We start from the raw sequence: 20,556 nt of genomic DNA on the forward strand, positions 1-20,556 counted from the left end.
AATGTCCATAATTGCTGTTCCAACTGCTCAGAGTTATTGGCAAAACTGGTCTACGGTTTGCAGTGTGAGAAAAATGGACAGTGTTAGGTAGCAACTGTCACATTGCCAAAGGCATTTCCAGGCCTGTTTTATTAGGTAGGATTGTAAAAAGCTGAGGAGAATCTGCTCACTTGACTTTAGATGGACGGTGTTTACATGGGCAATGTCAGGCATTCAGTTTAACACTGAGATGTTATCTGACCCTCCAACAGTAACCAATGCAGCATTCCAGTGTTACAAAGCCAGCAGGGAGGGGAAACTCGCTGTCCCCTATAATCCTAATACATGATCCCAGAGCCCAGCTCAGTGTGTGAGATCCTACACTGTTCCGCTTTGCTTGAAGGTATTCCTGGTCCTTTTGTTGAGACTGAAAAAGTGGCAAAAGGGACCACATTGAGCTGCCTGTCAGGAATGTATGTTTATCTCAGATCATATTTGAGGAGGCAGAAGGATTCGCCCAGTGTCCTGAATGTAATCGTACAATACTGATAAAAGGATGGTGGTCTCCTAATGATACACAGGCAATTCTTGTAACACTAATGTGGCTTGCACGCATTGATTTGCCCATACACTAATGAGAATACTCTTCCCCACCCCCTTCCCCCCCGCACAAAAGAGAATATCCAGTCTGAGGATTTTTGCCTGATCAAAATACCAGACTGAGAAAAGGTTTCAAAGATCTTTACTCAAGCTAGTGATACAGACTTAAGTGAAATAGCTGTGATCTAAATTCACCACATCATAATATAACTCTTACATAGCTCTTTTCATCCACCACTCTCAAAGTGCTCTTAAAAAGGTCAGTATCCCTGTCCCTCACTTCCCCATCTGTGAAATGGGTATAGAGGAAGCAATTTGGCCAAGGTCTCCCAGCGGCCGGAGGCAGAGCCGGGAACAGAACCCAGCTCTTGAGTCCCAGTTCAGTGCTTGGTCAACTAGGCCACACTTCCCCCATTTGGCCCTCGTTAGCTGGCTTACCCCAGGTGCTTAGCTGGATGTAGTTGTTAGTGAAAAGTAATGAAATGCAAAATTGAGACTAGTTTTTTCCTACTATTCAGCTTTTTCTCCTTATGCCCTGAATGGGGGTTCAGAGAACTTGCTGTGGCCACAGGTGAGTTCTGCTAAGGCGAATGGGTGAAGTTAAGAGGAGACGTTAAGTTAAGCACCGCTGTGCTTTGCTTTTTCCATTCTGACCAATCCTTTTTTGACTTGCCTTTTTCAGCATCACTGCCGGAAGTGTGGGAAAGCAGTGTGTGGCAAATGCAGCTCTAAGCGCTCCTCCATACCTCTGATGGGATTTGAGTTTGAAGTGAGAGTCTGCGATAGCTGTCACGAATCGATAACGGATGAGGAGTGAGTCTGAACTATGAGCCCAGTTGCCTCAGAGGAGGCTTAATGAGTTACAGAACTCCTCAAGCTGTACTCCTGTATACTGCACTCTGCTCAGAGTCAACCAGATGGGAGTGCCACAGAGCTGTATAAAGTGCTTTCTCCTTTAACAGGTCAGGCCGTCAGTCTCCATAGCTCTGTGTAATACCAGGAATTGGTATCCTCCTTTATATGACTCTAGTGTTCTTGTGACTCAGTTGCTGTGTTCAGTTCTGCGTACTTCATTACCAGAAAGAAAGAGACAGTTTGGAAGGAGTTTGGGAAAGAGGAACAAAAATGTTCTGGTGGTCAGAGGAATTCATTTAATTAGCTCCTAATTTCTCTTTCTTGTGTGTAACTTGGTACAGTGTCCTGCTGTTTGGAATACCAGGACTCGTGGTACACATCTGTCTTGTATCTGGGGATGCCCCCAGAAATGGAGTGTGGAGAGAGAGGGATTTTATGCAAAATAAAGGGTTTATTTTGCCTGAGGGTAAAACTGTGGCTTTTACCAAGACTGCAGTACATAGTTGGACACAGTTAGCAAAAACTGGAATATGAAGAGTCATTTCTAAAGAGGTGGTGCAAAGTAGAAGAATCCTCCAGCAGTGGATTTTAAACAGTCCTTGTTTCTTCCTACCTGTTTCTTTCCTGATATGCTCCTCCTGAATATGAAAGGGGATCTGTTTTCACATTTTGCCTTGTCACAAATCCCTCTGTGGGGAGAGAGACTGTGAACTACATCTCCCAGCCTGCCTTGCCACAGATGTACTTACAAAGTTGGCCACCATAATGGACTGCATTTCCCAGCCTAACATGTCATTGAGAGGTTCACAGAGATGGTCATCTTGCAATACTGGGCTGTCTCTTGAGAGATGAAGCCCACCCTGCTTCAGAGATTCCAGCCTGGGGCCAGATGGGCTTCTGTCATAGCACCATACTGCTTCACCAAGGCCCACTCACTTTCCCTTCAGTCAGTACCTGTCCCATTTGGCATACCACATAACTATTAATTGTAGGAAACTGAATTTTTAGTGGTGTCTGTTTTATTTAGTGTGGTAAAGCAGGGTATAATTAGGTGTAGTGGGATGAAATTAAAAGAGACCTCTTTAGGCTAACTAAAAAGAAAAGCTTCCTGAAAATAGAATAGTCTTTTTAAGTAAGTGCTGGAAACCCCATTGTTTGGGAAATTTAAAACTAGGCTGAACGAAACATTGGAAAATGTGCTGTAGGGAACCATCTTGCCTGGACAGTGGCGATGTACTGGATGGTCTCATAAGGTGTCTTCCAGTTCTATCTTCTGTGGTTTACTAAAACTCGGACACTCCTGGGGAGATGCACAGTGCAATGCAATATTGGTCAAGGAAAGATCAAAAGTGCCCTGGTGTCTTCATTGTCCACACGAAAGCAGGTACACTCAAGTTTTCAGTATCTCATCTGAAAGATAAGTAACTGCCTGGGAAATTTGATTTTTCTATCTCTGAAGGAAAACCTATGGTTCCAAGGAACTACAGGTCATCCTTCTTAGGGTGTGTCTATACTGCACGGTCCTTATGGTGGCATGCAGAGTATGTACACTGCACACATCCCTAGCACAGATATAAATAGCAGTGTAGATGGGGAGGTACTGCTTAGATGAGTTAAGATACCTGAACCCTGTGGGTATGTCCCCTCCACAGCTCACTACACTCCCAAGCAGTGCCTGCCCCCTCTACATGACTAAAAATAGCAGTGTAGCATCCCGCTGCTTCCCTATCGCATGGAAAACTCTGGCAGCAAGGAAAGGCTCTGCAGAGGGAGGCAGCAGGGAAAGGCTCCAGCAGCAGCAGCTCCCGTCTGCCAGAGCCTTTCACTGACACATGTAGCTTCACATCACAGCATGGGAGCAGCCCACTTTTCACTGCAGCATGTAGCTACAAGCCGCTGCTAGGGGTGTGCCATGTAGGCCTAGCCATAGAGAGACCATGGAGCCATCTCCTCTTGCTCAATAATTAAGTTGAGTCACTGAAGAAAATCAATTACTTACATTAGTGTTAAATTCTCATTTCCTCCTCTGTGAATAGTTCAGGGCAATACTGCAGTCGCTGTCTCCTTGATTCTTGATTTTTGATCTTTCTTTAGACGTGCACCCACAGCCACTTTCCATGACAGTAAGCACAACATTGTCCATGTACACTTTGACGCAACCAGGGGATGGTTATTGACTTCTGGGACAGACAAGATTATTAAGGTAGGACTAAGGAGACTGCTTTAGTTCATTTTCTGTCTTTTTCCATGTCCCTTCCTCCTCCCACATGGTTTCAGGTCTAAGTCTCCCCTTCCTGCCAATAACAGACTCATGGTCTAGAGAATCTCTAGGCTTTTATCATACACTGCTGTTTCTCACCAGGTATTTTTCATAGCCATTCAGAGATTTTCTGCCCAGTAGGGATCATCAGTGTCCTTCCATTGGGAGTTGCTCCTTCCTTTCACAAGCAGGTGACCTCTACAATGGAATTGTTCAATCAGGGAGTTGGTACAAAAATTCTCTTGAATGTCACCCTGTCAATCAGATGCAACACGTTCTCCTCTCTAAGTGTCTGGCCTTGTCTTGCTGCCAGCATGGCAGAGAGTGAGAAGACTATTTCAGATGAAGCTGGTCGTTCTGTGCGTGGTATCCAGCAGGCTGGCTGGGACACTGTTTTAACTGACTAATTTTACACCTAAGTCAGTAAGTTCCTTTGCAACTTTCCATCTGAGTAAGGACACTATTATTTCAAACATATACTATCTATTGTAGTATTAGTACTAACAAGGGAGTTGGTAAGAAAAAAATGTGCAAGGCTAATCTGAAATGCCAGTTTCTTCTTTGAATGTTTGTTCATGTTCATTCCATGTTTAGGTGTGTATGCTTGTCACATGCACTGGTGCTGGAAGTTTTTCCCTCAGTGGTATCCATAGGGGACTGGCTCTAGCGCCCCCTGGAGTGGTGCATGTTTGTTGCGGTATAAGGGGTGCCACCTGCACCCTCCAACCTTAGTTTCTTCTTACCGCCAGTGATGGCGCTGGAACATTCCTTTGCTTCAGCAAACCTTTTCTTCTGTAGAACTGTTCGTTGCAAACCTTTCTATTGTACGCTGACACCGGCACTGGAGCAGGCGAGATTGGATTCTGCCCCTAGCATCATGGCATCGGTGCAGAGCGCCCTGCGGGTACAGTCATCAGACAGCAATCCACCTCTCTAGCACGACCCAGTAAAAAGAGGGAGAGGTCGTTCTCCTGATCGCAAGGGCAAGGAGAGGGCAGGAGGCGAGCCTAGACCCACGAAGGGTGGCTCATCGCCTCCAAGTGAGAGACAGGCCCCAGCTTCAGTTGTGCAGGTTAGCCCATCATGGGATGCGTCAGCCACGTCAGATAGTGGCACGGGAGACCGGCACCTGGCGATGCAGGGCGTCCTGGGTCTATGGCAAGTGGGCAAGGATATCTTGTCCCTCCCGGTGCCACCCACACAGGCGACAGTAGCTCCCAGGCCAAGGGGTAAGCTTGTCTTTGCATCACCACCTCAGTCCCAGTCAGTGTGGGAGCGTACCACCAGTGCTTGCCCGCCACCTCAGGGAGCGTACCACCAGTGCTTGCCCGCCACCTCAGGGAGCGTACCACACCGCGGATGTAGGGCTACCTACAAATTGGAGCCCTTGGTGCCGGCCTCTGGGACTCCAGCCATCACACTGTTGGTTCTGAGCATTGGTTGCCGATGGTATGGCATAGGCCTACTGAGGCACATTCATCCCTGTGACCCCGGTACCAGGAGCATCACTCGCCTTCGGATTGACGCTGCTTCAGCAGAAGCCTATGTCAGGACTCTCAGTACCAGTCACCAGCCTATAGTCAGAGGTCATTGTACCAGTGTTGACGCTTGTCATCATGGTGTCAGTCACGCTCTTGCTCCCACTCTATCGACCGGCACCGGTCGGGAAGCATTTGGCATGGATCGCCAGGGTACTACTGCGGATCCACCAAACTCTGATGCCGGTCACCAGGATCTTGATGCGGTGGATCATCGCCCACATACAGATCCCATTCAGAGCGTGGCAGTGGATGCTGCTGGGACCAAGACGCCCGCATCGATGTGGTCCCGGTCTCCAGAACATGGCCCTCCATCCCCAGGTTTGGAGTCAGACTAAGAACCCCTGCAGGCGGGACAAGGTCCTCCATTGGCACTGCCAGCACTATTTGTGGCCCTAGGATCAATGGCCCATGCCGTGGCACCCTTGGAACCCATGGGGGTTCATGCAGCCATCCCAAGGCCATAAATCGGTGTCATGAGTCTTTGTCACCCTCTGCCATGGTCTGCTGCCCACCTGAGATGGAGGCCCCTGGGCATGAGACCCTTTAGATGCAACAGACTGGGGAAGAAGGCCATGCCGAGCAGGGCACAGAGGCAGTGACATCTGCTGTACCTGCATCCTCTTCCTCATCCCTTGATGAGGCCATCACGGGACCCCGCCCACGGTCCCCCAGGACAACGCCAAGGCTCATCAGGAACTTTTGAGGAGGGTAGCCTCGAACTTGGGGCTAGAGGAGCCCTCAAACACCCTATTCAATGTCCTCAGCTCGGCAGCCCCACCTAGAGTCATGCTGCCAGTACTAGGAGTGGCAAAAATTACCAAGGCCCTCTGGCAGACCCCCTCTCACTACCCCCTATTTCCAAGCGTGTGGCACGCAAGTACTGTGTGTCTGCAAGAGGATATTAATATCTTTATACCCACCCTGCCCCAAGCCCGTTTGTTGACTGTAGACACTACTAACGAGAGAGCCAGGGACAACTGGGGGCTACTCCCAAAAATAAAGAGGCAAAGAAATGGGACCTTTTTGGGAGAGAGGTTTATTCGTCATCAAGCCTACAGCTGAGGGTGGCGAATCATCAGGCCCTATTGGGCCGCTATGATTTGAATATTTGGCAATCGATGGCCAAATTTGCCGATTCCCTCCCGGAGGACCCCAGAAAAGAGTTCCAGGCCATCCTGGAAGAGGGGCGGGGAGTGGTGAGGGCAGCACTGCAGGCAGGCTTGGATGGGGCTGATTCTGCGGCACGGACCATGGCTTCAGCTATAACGATGATGAGGGCGATGTGGCTGCAGTCCTCGGGCTTGTTGGTGGAGGTCCAACAGTCCATCCAGGACCTCCCCTTAGACCTCCCCTTAGATGGTCAAGCTGTCCTGGATCCTGCCCCCCTCTGGTTCTCCAACCGCCTTTCTTTTTTTCTCCCGGCCTGGGCATCTATAACTTTGGACCGTTGGGTCCTCAGTACTGTGGCGGAAGCTATACCCTCCAAGTTTTCTTCCTCCCTCCCTCCCATCCCTCTCACAAGAGTCTACTGCATAAGGAGGTGCAAGGCCTGCTACAGGCAGGAGCTGTGGAAGAAGTCCCCCCTAGACCTCAGGGGCAACAGGTTCTACTCCTGCTACTTTATGATCCCAAAGGCCCGGGGGGGGTCTAAGGCCCATCCTGGACCTGTGAGACCCTCAGCAAGTATCTCAAAAAGTTAAGGTTCCACATGGTCTCCCTGGCCTCCATCATCCCCTCCCTGTATCTGGGAGACTCGTAGCTGCTCTCAAATTGAAGGATGTGTACTTTCATGTAGCAATCTTTCAAGGACACGGTGCACTATCAGTTTGCAGTACTCCCCTTCGGCCTGGCAACAGTATCAAGGGTGTTTACAAAATGTATGTCAATGATGCCGGCTTATCTCAAGTACTGGGGTATCCTGATCTACCCGTACCTGGACAACTAGCTGGTCAAGGGTAACTCCAGGTCCAGGACACCATTGCGATGCTGCTGAACACATGCAGGAGACTGGGCCTGTTGATAAACAAGGAAAAATCAACATTAGTCCCTGTACAAAGAACAGAGTTTATCGGGGCAGTCGTCGACTCCACCAGGCCGAAGGCGTTTCTGCCGCACAACAGACTCATCACGGGAGTCTCTGGATTCCCTCTCACGACGGCCAGGGTCTGCCTACGGCTGCGGGGCCATATGGCAATGTGTATATACATCTACCATGCAATGCTCCGGATGCAACCCCTCCAGCAATGGCTGGCTATGGTCTATGCCCAGTCCAGGGATCACCAGGACAAGGTTGTTACCATCCCACTGGAGGTACTCACCGTGTTGCAGTGGTGGACTAACCTCGGAACAGTCCTGGATGGATCCCGTTCTGTTACCAGATTTGCCCGTTACTTTGGGGTATGTTCATTTATTCAGGTTACTCTTCTGTGTGTGTGTGTCGGGGAGGGGTTCTGTAATTCTATCAATATACTGCTTGTGTCATGTGTGTTTTCATATGGAGCTCTGCTTCTGCCTTCTGCAAGTCTCCTCCCAGTGGAGCTATCTTGCAGAACCTACGTTCCCCAGGGCTGGGGGGACACACACACACACACACACCCCACATCTGAGCGGACTGGGTCAATCAGCACTTTCAAGCTGACTCCCTTTTACGTCCCTGGACTCAATGGGTTGGATGAAGCAGCACTTTCAAGCTGACCCCCCGCCCCCCGTGCCTCTGGGCTCAATGGACTGGGTCAAGCAGCACTTTCAAGCTGCCACCCTTATGTGTCCCAGATTCAGCATGTCCCTATCCCCACTTCCACATCATAATTGTGCTGGTAGTAACCTACTTGATGAGCAAACCCCACAGTATTTTGGGCGCTGCAGGGATCTTTAGCTTAGATAAAAGACCTGTTGCTGCAGAGTAAATGGGGGAAGCTAAAAACACAAAAGAGTAAAGTTCAGAGAGAGAAAATCAACCAGCTTAGCCATAAAGTTACTTAGGCCTTGTCTACACTACAAGACTATTTCGAATCAACTTAGTTCGAATTTGTGGATTCGACCTTATGAAGTCGAATTTGTGTATCCATACTAAATACACTAATTCGAATTTCTGAGTCCACATTCACGGGGCCAGCGTCGACTTTGGAAGCGGTGCACTGTGGGAAGCTATCCCACAGTTCCCGCAGTCCCCGCTGCCCATTGGAATGCTGGGTAGAGCCCCCAATGCCTGCTGGGGGAAAAAATGTGTCGAGGGTGGTTTTGGGTAAGTGTCGTCATTGAACCGTCAATCACAACCTCCCTCCCTCCCTCCTTGAAAGCGCCTGCGGGCAATCTGTTCGTGCACTTTTCTGGTCAGTGACAGCGCGGACGCCACAGCACTGCAAGCACGGAGCCCGCTGCGATCATCGCCGTTTTCTCCTCCTCGCACTTTATCGTCCACGTCTTCCACAGTCAGCTGCTGAGAAATTGGGCTACTTTTCAATGGTGCTGCAAGCACTGGGGGACCATAGGGGACGTTTTACAAACATCAACGTCGGGTGGCCGGGCAAGGTTCATGATGCGTGTGTTTTCAGGAACTGTGGGCTGCTCAGACGCCTGCAGGAAGGTAGTTTCTTCCCGGACCATGAAAAAACTGTTGTGGATGTGCAGATGCCTATAGTCATCCTCGGGGACCCAGCATGCCCGCTAATGCACTTGCTCATGAAGCCCTATACAGGCGCCTGGGACAGCGACAAGGAACTCTTCAAATACCAGCGAGCAGCGTGACCTGTGACTGTTCAGTTTCTTTACAGAGAAGCTGAACCTGCCCCTGTTTCTTTACCCAGTTACTGTTGACTCTCCTCTTCGGTTAGATACCCCGTTACCCCCACTTCCAGCACACGTGTAAAAATAAAATACATGTCCCATTATTACTTAACAAAGGTTTCTTTATTCATGACTTTTCGTGAAAGGGTTGAAACTGGGACGCAGGCTGTGCTGGGTAGGGTGTGCGGTGATGTAAAGACCGCCTCTAAACTCAAGGAATGACAGGCTCCTGCTCCTAGAGCGGTCCGCAGTGCCGGAAGGCTTCTTTCAACGGAGCCTGCCATCCCTCTTTATGGAATTCTGTGTGCGGGCGGATATGTGACCTTGTGGTGGAGGAGGATGGATACAGATTCCTCAGCTGCGTGACTCAGCGGTACAGGACAAGGACCGCTGTATAAGATCTGTAACCGCCCTCCCCCGCTGCAAAGTCACATCTCCCCCGCCCACACAGATCCTGGAAACCACCTCCAAAACCCGACCAGGGTGCCTACTGACTGCACCGTGTGTGTGACCCGCTGCTGATCCTGCCCCCGTGTCTGTACCCTGGGAAAGGTGACTGTCCTATGCAATTAACCACCCCCTTCCCCACGCCCCCCATTCAAACACAGTCTTCTTTGAAAAAACATAACGGAAACAGTAATTAACAGCAAAGCATTTTTATTAATTAAGTAGACAGTTAGGGGATGGGACTGGGATTGGGACTACTGTGAGTCTGGAAGTGAAGGACTTCGGCAAATGTAGGGTATGATAGCTTTTGGGTACTTGAGCACTGTGCTGTGGTGCAGTGACAGTATTCACGTCCCCGGCCGCCCCTCCTCCTGATTATTTTCGGTGAGGGGGGTATGGGACTTTGTGGCGGGGGAGTGCGGTTGCAGATACACTGCAGGGTGTCTCTGTCCTCCTGCGGTCCTGCAGAACATCCACAAGGCGCCTGAGCGTGTCCGTTTGCTCCCTCACTAGTCCAAGCATTGTTTCAGTCGCCTGCTTGTCTTCCTCACGCCACCTCTCCTCCCGTTCGCTGTGTGAGCGCTGGCACAGAGAGACGGTCTCCCTCCACTGGCTCTGCTGGTCCGCCTCTGCTAGGTAGCAGCCCATACGTTCCTCGAACATCTTGTCCCTTGTCTTTTTCTTTCGCCGCCTAATCTTTGCCAGCCTCTGCGAGGGGGATGCTGTGGCAGGTCTGGAGACAGTGGAAGCTGTGAGATGGGAAACAGGGAGTGAATTCCTTGCAAAGATACATTTTTGCGAACAATTAACTGAGTCTAGGCTGTCTCTGTGAATTCTGGGTTGAGACCCCTGTGCCTGCTGGGGCAGAAATCATTTTTGCGGTGGATTCTGGGTAAATGTCGCCAGTCATTCCTTCCTCCGGGAAAGCAACGGCAGACAATCATTTCAAGCCCGTTTTCCCAGAATTGCCCTGGCATACGCCATAGCGTGGCAACCATGGACACTGTTTTGCCTTTTGTGTATGTCACCGTATGTGTACTAGATGCCGCTGACAGAGGCGGGCCAGCAGCGCTACACAGCAGCATGCTTTTGCTTTTGCATGACAGCAGAGATGGTTACCAGCCATATTGCACCATCCAAACCCTTCCATAAATTGGAAGCAAGATGATCATGGCTACCAGTCCTTTTGTACCATTTGCTGCTGTCATAAGTGCCCCTGGCTGCTCTTAGCCAGGGGCGCAAAAGCCAAAATTGGGAATGACTCCCTGAGTCAATCCCTCCTTTTTGGTACCTAAAAATAGAATCAGTCCTGCCTAGATTATGGGCAAGTGTACTAGAGAACCACTGTATCATAGAACCAGAGAGCACAGCTGCTCTGTGTCCGATCCTGCATAAATTATGAGCTGTATGCTATTCACAGGGGGTGCTCTTGCAACAACACCACCTGTTCATTCCGTTCTTACCCCAGCCTTCCTGGGCTACCATACCATTGTCCCCCCACTTGTGTGATGAAGTAATAAAGAATGCAGGAATAAGACATAGTGACTTGTTTGTGAGAAATGAGTGGAAGGAAGCCTCCAGCTGCAATGATAGTCCAGGCAGGACATTAAGGAGAGTGGATGAAGGAGCCCATCATCCCTCTGCTAGTCCAGGGGCAATCGAATCTTTTCTTTACAATGAAGGGTGGGGGCTGATGGAGCTCAGCCCCCTGTTGCAATGATGACGGTTACCAGCCATATTGCACCATCTGCCATCAAAAATTAGGGACAGGCACCCTTGATCGACCTTACTGATGCTAGTCGACATGGTTACCAGCCCTTTTGCACTGCCCCATGTGCCAATAGGCTGATGGTACAAAAAGATGGAAATCCATCGTCATCATCAGGCATCCATAGCGTGGGGGGAGCAAGGATGTTGGTGTTGAGTGCTGCACCATCGCGTCTATCTGCAGCATTCAGTAAAGATAGGGTGACATGTAAAAGAGTCAACAGAGGATTGTTTTCACTTCTGGTGGTGGGTGGGGTGTGTGCGCAAATTGCCGAACTATGCCCTGACCCACCGCAGACACTGTGTTTGGCCCTAGAAGCATTTGGAGCTCATCCAAGAATGCAAATACTTTTCGGAGACAGCAGGAACTGTGGGATACCTTGCGTCCTCATTCCCCCCTCCCTCCATGAGCGTCCATTATATTCTTTGGCTTTCCGTTACGCTCGTCACGCAGCTGCGTGCTGAGTCTGTGCTATGCCGTCTGTCCGTAGATTTATTAAAAATACTTTGGACCAGGCGTAAAATTACAGTAATTACCCTAATTAGATGCAGGAGTCTCCGAGCGAGATCACCCTGAGGAGGGTCACTGAAGGAGATAGAGCGCATGCTGCGTGAAAGCTAGCACGAACCAGGGCCCGATGCAGCCGTGCTCGGGGAGGCAGTGCTCCCTGAGTTCCTCATGAAAGCCTCGCGCGGAAAACTGTGCTACCACGGAGCACCCAATAAGGCAGCTCTCCCCAGGAACCTCCTGCTGATGCTTTTCGATTAACGCAAGGAGAGCTTCGTGGAGATCTCCAAGGATGATTTCTGTTCTATCCCCATATCTAGAGAGACCTCCTTTTCACACAGTTAAGATTCCTGTTATATTAAGAATAAAAGTTAACATGGTTAAAGCACTTACCAACTGCTCCTTCCCCTGATTCAGGGTCCGGGTTAATGGCCGGGGAGGGTTGTTGGGGGATCTCCGTGACGGTGATGAATAGATCCTGGCTGTCGGGGAAACCAGTGTTGTAAGCGCTCTCGCCTGCCTCGTCCTCCACAAACACTTCCTCATCTTCCCCGTCCGCGAACATCACCGAGGAACTGGCCGTCGACACTGTCCCATCGTCAGAGTCCACGGTCACTGGTGGGGCAGCGTTGCCAGGCTCCGTAGCGTCCGTTTGCCGCTTTGATTTTTTGGTAGCCTTGTCTGGGGTCCTTGATTTTCACGCGGCGCTGCGTTGCATCCCGCCTGTATCCTCTGTCTCTCATGGCTTTGGAGACCTTCTCGTAGGTCTTCGCATTCCCTGTTTTGGAGCGCAGCTCCGAAAGCACAGACTCCTCGCCCCACACACCGATCAGATCCAGGACTTCCCGGTCTGTCCATGCTGGGGACCTCTTTCTATTCTTGGATTGGCCGGACTCCTCTGCTGGAGAGCTCTGCATCGTTGCAGGTGCTGCGGAGCTTGCCCCGATGTCCAGCCAGGACGTCAGATTCAAAGTGCCCAGACAGGAAAATGAATTCAAATTTTCCCGGGTCATTTCCTGTGTGGCTGGTCAGAGAATCCAAGCTCGGACTGCTGTCCAGAGCGTCAACAGAGTGGTGCACTGTGGGATAGCTCCCGGAGCTACTAAGTTCGATTTGCATCCACACCTAGCCTAATTCGAGCTAGCCATGTCGAATTTAGCGTTACTCCACCTGTCGGGGTGGAGTACCAAATTCGAACTAACGAGCCCTCTAGTTCGAATTAAATGGCTTCCTGGTGTGGACGGTTGAGCGGTTAGTTCGAATTAACGCTGCTAAATTCGAATTAAAGTCCTAGTGTAGACCAGGCCTTATTGAATAATAGTGATAACCACACAAGGAGGGCTAAACCAACATAACATACATTCTACCTTAGGTATTAACCTTGAATAAAGGAAAACAGAGAGAGAGGGGGAATCTCACCCAGTCCATGAGGCTTGAACTGGTCTGGGTTCCCAGGTGATGGTGGTAGCTCAGGGTCCTGAGTGCTGGAGACAGGCAGAGCCACCAGCACAATCAGTCAGGAGAAGAGGGAGTCCCAGTGGAACTGATGCATAGTTTGGATCTAAGCATCAGAACACTTATTTGAACATAGGTAGGGTTTTTTGTAGAGAAACAACAATGGTTCAAGGGAGAACACTAGATTTGTTTATGGGTAAATTGATGACTCAAGGGTTTTTCTTTAGGCTAGACAATAGGAGCTGATCACTCTTGGCTATGGGTGGTGGTTTCTTCCAGGGAGCTCACAATCCAGCTAGGCTGCTTCAGTATTTTGGATATCAATCAAGGATTCATTACTAGAATTGGTCTGATAACTGCTGAGCTGGGTGTGGGCAGGCGTACATTCATTAACGTCTGGAGCAGAGATTCCCATGATGCAGTGCTTCCCTGTTTTTTCTGGTCCCAGGGTTCAGTGCTGTTCTCTGTTCTTCATTCTGTATGCTAATCCCTGTCCCATCTTTCATGCAGATGAGGCTAGGGGAGTTGTCTCTGCTCTCCAGTCTGTATGCAAATTGAGATGTCTTGTCACCCTTGTCAGGAGGGGTGTAGGTGTGTCTCCCAATGCCCTTCACTGCTCTCTGCAAGCCTTTTCTCTGATCGGTTTTGGTTCAAGCAGAGTCTGGTGCGGGGGCGTGTCTTTCATGAGTCAGACAGGCTAGATACTGCGCCCTGGTTCCCCAGAGCTGACTGGTATCAGTTCAACAGCCCGTGTCCTTTGGTGTCACTGATATTGGATGCCTCAGACCTCAGCTGTGGAGCGCACCTTGGCACGATGCAGACATGAGATGCGTGGTCCCCAGAGGAGGTGATGATGCATATAAATGTAAAAGAACTCAGGGTAGTTGGCCTAGCCTGCGGGGGTTTTCTCCTGCAGTTAACTGGCCGAGTGGTTCAAGTGCTGATGGAAAATACGGCCTCGATGTTTTACATCAACAGGCAAGGGGGAGCACGCTCGTTGGCTCTCTGTTAAGAGGTACTCCACCTATGGCATTTCTGCATCCAGCATGTGATCGACCTCGAGGCCTATCACCTTCCCAGTGTCAGGAACACGCTGCCAGATTGCCTCAGCGGGTCCTTTTCTCACCATGAGTGGTTGCTCCACTCAGAAGTTGTCCAGATGCTCTTCCAGAGGTGGGGAACTCCCTGAGTGGACCAGTTCACCACCAGGCAGAACAGGAAATATCATGAATTTTGCTCCCTGCAGGGCCTTGGCCTTGCTTTCCCAGGCACCTTTCTCCTATCCTGGTCGGGGGTCCTGATGTACGTGTTCCCGCCCATCCCACTCGTCAGCAGAGTCCTGCCAAAGATCCAGAGGGACAAGGCTCGAGTCATTATGATTGCCCCAGCCTGGCTGTGCTAGCATTAGTTTGGTAAGCTGTTGGATCTGGCAGTAGCTCCCCCTCCCACCCTTGGGCCACTGCCCAACCTCCTGGACCTTCTCTTGCAAGACCACAGTCGCCTCCTGCACCCCAACCTCTCCTCCCTCCACCTCACGGCATGGATGCTGCATGGTTGAACCCGGATGAGCGAGCCTGCTCCAGGGAGGTGCAGCAGGTCCTTTGGGGAAATAGAAAACCCTACACTAGAGTGACTTACCTGGCGAAGTGGACGAGGTTCTCCCACAGGACATCTGAGCATAGCATCTCCCCGACACGCTCTTCTCTGGAGTCAAGGAATACCTGTTCCTCCTGAAGAATCAGGGCTTGGCCCTCTCTTCTATCAAGGTTCATCTAGCTGCCATCTCAGCTTTTCATCTGCCAATCCAGGGTAGATCAGTGTTCTCACACGAGATGTCCACCAGGTTCCTGAAAGGCCTCAAAAGGCTCTTCCCTCTCATTGGGGATCCTGTCCCACAATGGGACCTCAATCTTGTTCTCTCCAGACTCACAGGTCTGCTATTTGAACCCTTGGGCTCTTGTTCCCTTTCCCACCTATCGTGGAAAATCGCCTTCCTTGTGGCAGTGACATTGGCTTGATGAGTGTCAGAGATTAAAGCCCTAACCTCAGAACCACTTTACACGGTCTTCTACAAAGACAAGCTGCAGTTGCGACCCCATCTGACCTTCCTGCCAAAGGTGATGTCTTTCTTACATATCAACCAGGACATCTTCCTCACGGTGTTCTGTCCTAAGCCGCACAAAACCAATGAGGCAAGGCGGCTACGTGCCCTGGATGTCCACCATGCCTTGGTGTTTTACCTGGAGCATACCAAGCCCTTTCGCAGGTCGATGCAGCTCTTCATCGCAACAGCAGACAGGATGAAGGGCCTTCCGGTGTCCTCTCAGAGGACCTCCAACTGGATTACCTCATTGTGACATTGTCTGATTAAAATATAATTATGCAAGCCATTATTTCTACCACTGTTATATACTTGCAACAAATCTTATACAGAATGTAACTCGTGGCCAGAAGCAGGTAAACAGCTTGCAGGCTGGATGACCCAAAGCCGACCTTTAAAGTCATGCTAGAAAGGTATGTGAATAGTAATTAAGGCCCTTCATAGTAAATAGGCTAGAACTTTCAAATGCAAACCTGTGAAGTAATAAAAAGTAGTAGTAGTACTTGTGGCACCTTAGAGACTAACAAATTTATTTGGGCATAATTGTGTGCATCTTGGATGCTACCCATGTAAACAGACAGTTCCTGCCTGTCACTATAACTATGAATTCAGAGATCAAAAGGGAATATTAACATTTAGATGACTCTTGGGTGAAATGTTAATTGTCTATATGTCTCTTTGAAGTTTGTGATAGACAGCCTAATGGATAAATTGCCTTATGTTAATTTGTGTAACTAATTACTGGTGGTGGTTAGAAAACAAGGTTACATCAAAAGCCTATTGTTTACCCAGGACTGCACGGTCAAGTGGATACTAAAAAAAACTGTATAAAAGACCATTGGATCCTGATTCTGTCATCTCAGATCTGCTTGAAGCTTCATACAGGAGAAGCTTGAGCCGTAAGGACTGAGATCCCAGTTCTAACTGGATTGCCCTCAAATATAAACATTGGATTATAACCATAGGTTATAAGAGACTCTTTGAAACCACAAAGCTAACAATCTCTGCTGTGAATCTGAACCTTAAGAAGTAAACTCATGTCTGTATGTATATTGATCTTTTAACCATACTCTCTCTCTCTTTTGTTTTTAACTAAATTTTAGTTTAGTTAATAAGAATTGGCTGTAAGCGTGTATTTGGGTAAGATCTGGAATATTCAATAACCTGGGAGGTAATGTGTCTGATCCTTTGGGATTGTAGAACCTTTTATTTTATATGATGAAATAAGATTTTCAGAAATCATCATATTTGACTTAGGTACCTGGGTGGAGGTCTGAGGCTGGATCACTTTAAGGGAACTGTGTTGTCTGGATTTCTGAGTAACCAGTAAGGTAATAAAGAAACTGTTTTATGCTGGCTTGGTGAATCTAAGTATTGGAATATCCACCAGCTTTATGGGGATTGTCTGCCCCATTCTTTGCAGTTCACCCTCATTGAGTGTCCACAGGTGGCCCCCACTGAGACCCCGGTCACTCATGCATCCGGACCTGTTACAAGGTGGCACAGGTCCAACCGCCGCCTCTGGTGAGGGCCCACTCAATGAGAGTGCAAGAGTTCTCTGGCACCTCCCTGGCGCATGTCCTCATTCAGGACATTTGCAGAACTGCGACATGGTCTTCAGTTCACACGTTCATGGCATCCTATGCCATCACTCAGCAGGCCAGAGATGATGCTGGGTTTGGCAGAGCTGTGTTACAAGCTGCACGTCCATGAACTCCTACCCGCCTCCATTCGTACTGCTTGGCAGTCACCTAACATGAAATGGATATGAGCAAGCACTCGAAGAATAGACAGTTACCTTTTCTGTGACTGGTGTTCTTCGAGATGTGTTGCTCATGTCCATTCCATGACCCGCCCTCCTTCCCCACTGTCGGAGTTTCCGGCAAGAAGGAACTGAGGGGTGGGGGGAGCCAGCGGTGCCCCTTATACCACGACATACGTGTGCCACTCCAGGGGGTGCAGGAGCCGGTCCCCTATGAATACCACTGAGGGAAAAACTTCCGACACTAGCGCATGTGGTGAGCACAGACAACTAACCTGAGTTGCTCATGTCCATTACATCTTGAACGCCAGTTACAGAAAAGGTAATTTGTCTTTTATCCTGGCCAGTCCTGATTTCAGGCCACTGGCCATCCTCGAGCAAGAAATTCATAAACCCAGTCACTTCACTGAGCTTTATATGTGGCGCTCTGAGGTGGCAGAAATGGGGGAAATAAAACAGTACCCTTTTTTTTTTTTTTAATTAAAGAATCAAAACAGCTAAAGAATTGAAGGAATTGTTCTGTATCCTTGTGCCTGGAAAACTGAAAATATGTTAAGTGCTAATAAGTGGTTTACAACCTCAGTAGATTGCTAGGATGGAACGTTTTTGTCTTAAGCAATGTCTCAAATTTCATTTAAAAATACACTTTAAAGTTCTCATAGCACAAAAAGTCATTGTACAAATTCAGTCTTCTATACACTACCATTTGCCTTGACTGTTTTGTGTAATAGTGACGGAAGATAGATTTTGTCACCTGTGCAACTTAAAAATAATTCTTATACTGAGACCGTGGGTGCATCAACACTAGGAAAATAGAGGTTTGGTATCTAGATGTAGCTTATCTTGACAAAAGGAAAGGACTATAGCTCATTGCTTACATGCCTGATGAGAACTAAGGTGCTGTTCTTGGTTTTATGTTTTGTTATTGCTATGGGTTTGTTTTATGTTTGTTACCTTCTCATAATGAAGGATCTGTTTAAATGAGTTAAAACGATGTCAAATGTTTTCAAACCTAATGTGTCTAACAGAAGAACACAATACTTTCCCCTATGATATTACATGCATTCTTATTATTTTTAACAGTTGTGGGATATGACACCAGTAGTGTCTTGATGATACGTCAGTGGAACTTAAAAGGTGGTATTTACTGAAGAAACAGATTTCCTAACCCTAATCGTATTGCAGAAGATAAAATGCTGTGTGTATATGGCAGATAAGGAAGGAGCTAACACATCTGTGACGATTTTTCAAGTCATCGGCTAGATCAATGGTGAACATTTGCACGAAGACTCTATTTCAACTTTGTTCTCAAAATATCCGAGAAGGTATTTTTTTAACTAACGGTTTGTACGATCTGGCTGTGTTCAGTTATTTTGAGTTTATCTGGAAAATCTGTGTGCAATGCAATTTAGTTTTTATATTTCATTTATACTTGTTGCTTTGTGTGAAAGGGTTCTTTGTTTTGTGTCTGGGCTTGTAAGAAAGTTTCCAATCTCAACACACTGTACAAAGCTATCAGAGTTCCCCAGAGAGAGAACCTATTTATTTGTGATGTTTTTGCTAACAGCCTCTTCAGTGGAGCAACTTTGAGCAAGACCTTGCACCTTTGCTTACTGCTTCTGTGGATCTGTGGAACTATTGCACCATTCCGAAAAGGGCTCTTCCATCTACTTGTTCTAGCAAATATCACCTTGAGATGGTATTTTATTGTTGCATAAAATGAAATTCAGTTCCTTCTGTCTCTTCCCTTGCCACCCACATTGCAAAATCAAGGGGCTGGGTTGCTTAGCAACTAATCTTACAATAGCTGAAATAGTTTTCCAGCCCAGAACATTAACAAGGAGTGTCCATACCAATTTAAATTTGATGAGGCCACAAGGCTGATTGAAATTAAATTGACAGCAGCTTGTAGAACTGTGGAATTGTATAAAAGGGTGTCTAAACAGGCTTGGTCGGGCCCAAACAAGGCCATTTCTTCCTCATGAAGCATCATGTCAACGTTTACGTCCATCTCTTTCGCTGGAGAGAATCTTAACTTTCCCATTCCTGTTCCCCACCCAGTTATTCATATTTATTTTAAAATTGCTGATGGTTTTTATTAATCGTGTATGTGATCCAGAAACTAATGTTGCTGACTCACACCCATTGTCCTGCTGTCACGTTTGGCAGTTTCTTTTCAAAAATAAAAATGATTAAAAAACCCACCCTGGTCCAAATGACCTTTTTAAAGGGATATTGTCAAGGTTCATAGGCAGGAAAATTGTCCTCCTTCCACAGGGGTCCCATCTGGAAGGTCCTTACTTTCTGGATTCCTTGAATGTTCCGTTTATAAATAAATTATTGTGGCCATGCTTTGAAGAAACTAAAAGTGGAAAGACTGCAGCAGGTACTGCCAGACCTTTCATATGGGGCCACTGTCAAGGTAGGCACCATGATCTGGGGACTTGGATACACAACTGGTAATCAGCAAGTCAGTGGCACAAGCTAGGTCTTCCATGTGGCCTTGATGAAGTGACTTGCCCCTCTCTGTGCATCATCCCCCCCACTGTAAACTGGAGTGTAATGATACACACCCACCTTTGTAAAGCACATTGCAGGCTGCGGGTGTCAAGTGCTGTAGTGCTAAGTGTGCAAACACCTACTCTTGCCCCTTGCCTGCAGTAGGTAACTTTATTTTTTTTAATAATGAGTGAATAAAATATAACTAGTTCTTCAGCCATCATCAGTTGTCATAGTAAAGGATGAGTGAGTAGGGGTGTGCGCACACCAAGGTTGGTCCATCTTCCTGAGAATTCTGTGTTTTACATTATTTACTCTATAGGTTTGCCAATTCTGATATTCTCCCTGTTAAAATGACCCCACTCTTGCTTTACTGGACATGCTGCCAAGTATCTGTTTCTCCTCTAAGCAGCCCATTTTAACGTACATTTTCAAACATGGTAAAGACTTAGCTAAAAGAATATTTTCCAATGTAAATGTTAATTCTTTTGCAAGCCATCCTGCTTTCTCTCATGGCAGCTGGCTGCTGATTTTTCTCCTCCCACTGGAAAATGGTTCAAAGGTGGGTCATTACACCTGTTCCATATTGTATGACTAAGGCTACACTTAAGTCATGGGTATTTTTAGTAAAAGTCATGGACGGGTCACGGGCAGTAAACAAATTCACGGTCCGTGACTTGTACTATATACCCCTAACTAAAACTTGGGTCGGGGGTACTCTGGGGGGGCAGGGTGCTGGGGGAGGGCACGAGCACACAGCCCGGGATCCCCGCTGGTGCTTGGGGGAGGGGAGAGGTTGGCGGGGCTGGCAGGCTCCCTACCCAGCTCCGTGAAGTGGCCAGCATATCCCTGCAGCTCCTAGGGGGAGGGAGGAAAGGCCAGAGGAGCTCCGTGTGCTGCCCTCCCCTGCCTACGAGTCCCGGCTCCGCAGCTTCTGTTGGCCAGGAACCTCAGCCAATGGGAGCTGCGGGGGTGGTGCCTGCAGGCAGAGGCAGT

At 48.4% G+C, this 20,556-nt stretch overlaps 1 protein-coding gene across 3 annotated transcripts in view; it reads left to right on the plus strand.

Annotated features, from left to right (window-relative positions):
- Window positions 1-20,556, plus strand: part of WDFY2 (WD repeat and FYVE domain containing 2) — a 138,605-nt gene that overhangs the window by 106,723 nt on the left and 11,326 nt on the right. For 2 of the 3 annotated variants that reach the window (XM_045014560.1, XM_045014568.1), the window contains 3 exons: window positions 1,262-1,392; window positions 3,529-3,637; window positions 18,145-19,265. In XM_045014560.1, the coding sequence (XP_044870495.1) occupies window positions 1,262-1,392; window positions 3,529-3,637; window positions 18,145-18,174 (270 nt within the window). In that variant the 3' untranslated portion in view covers window positions 18,175-19,265. Of the gene's footprint in view, window positions 1-1,261; window positions 1,393-3,528; window positions 3,638-18,144; window positions 19,266-20,556 lie in introns of those variants that run through there. The other variant, XR_006578967.1, reaches the window with a different exon arrangement.

This window comes from Mauremys mutica, chromosome 1 (genome assembly GCF_020497125.1).
Source record: "Mauremys mutica isolate MM-2020 ecotype Southern chromosome 1, ASM2049712v1, whole genome shotgun sequence".
Taxonomy (NCBI): Eukaryota; Metazoa; Chordata; order Testudines; family Geoemydidae; genus Mauremys; species Mauremys mutica.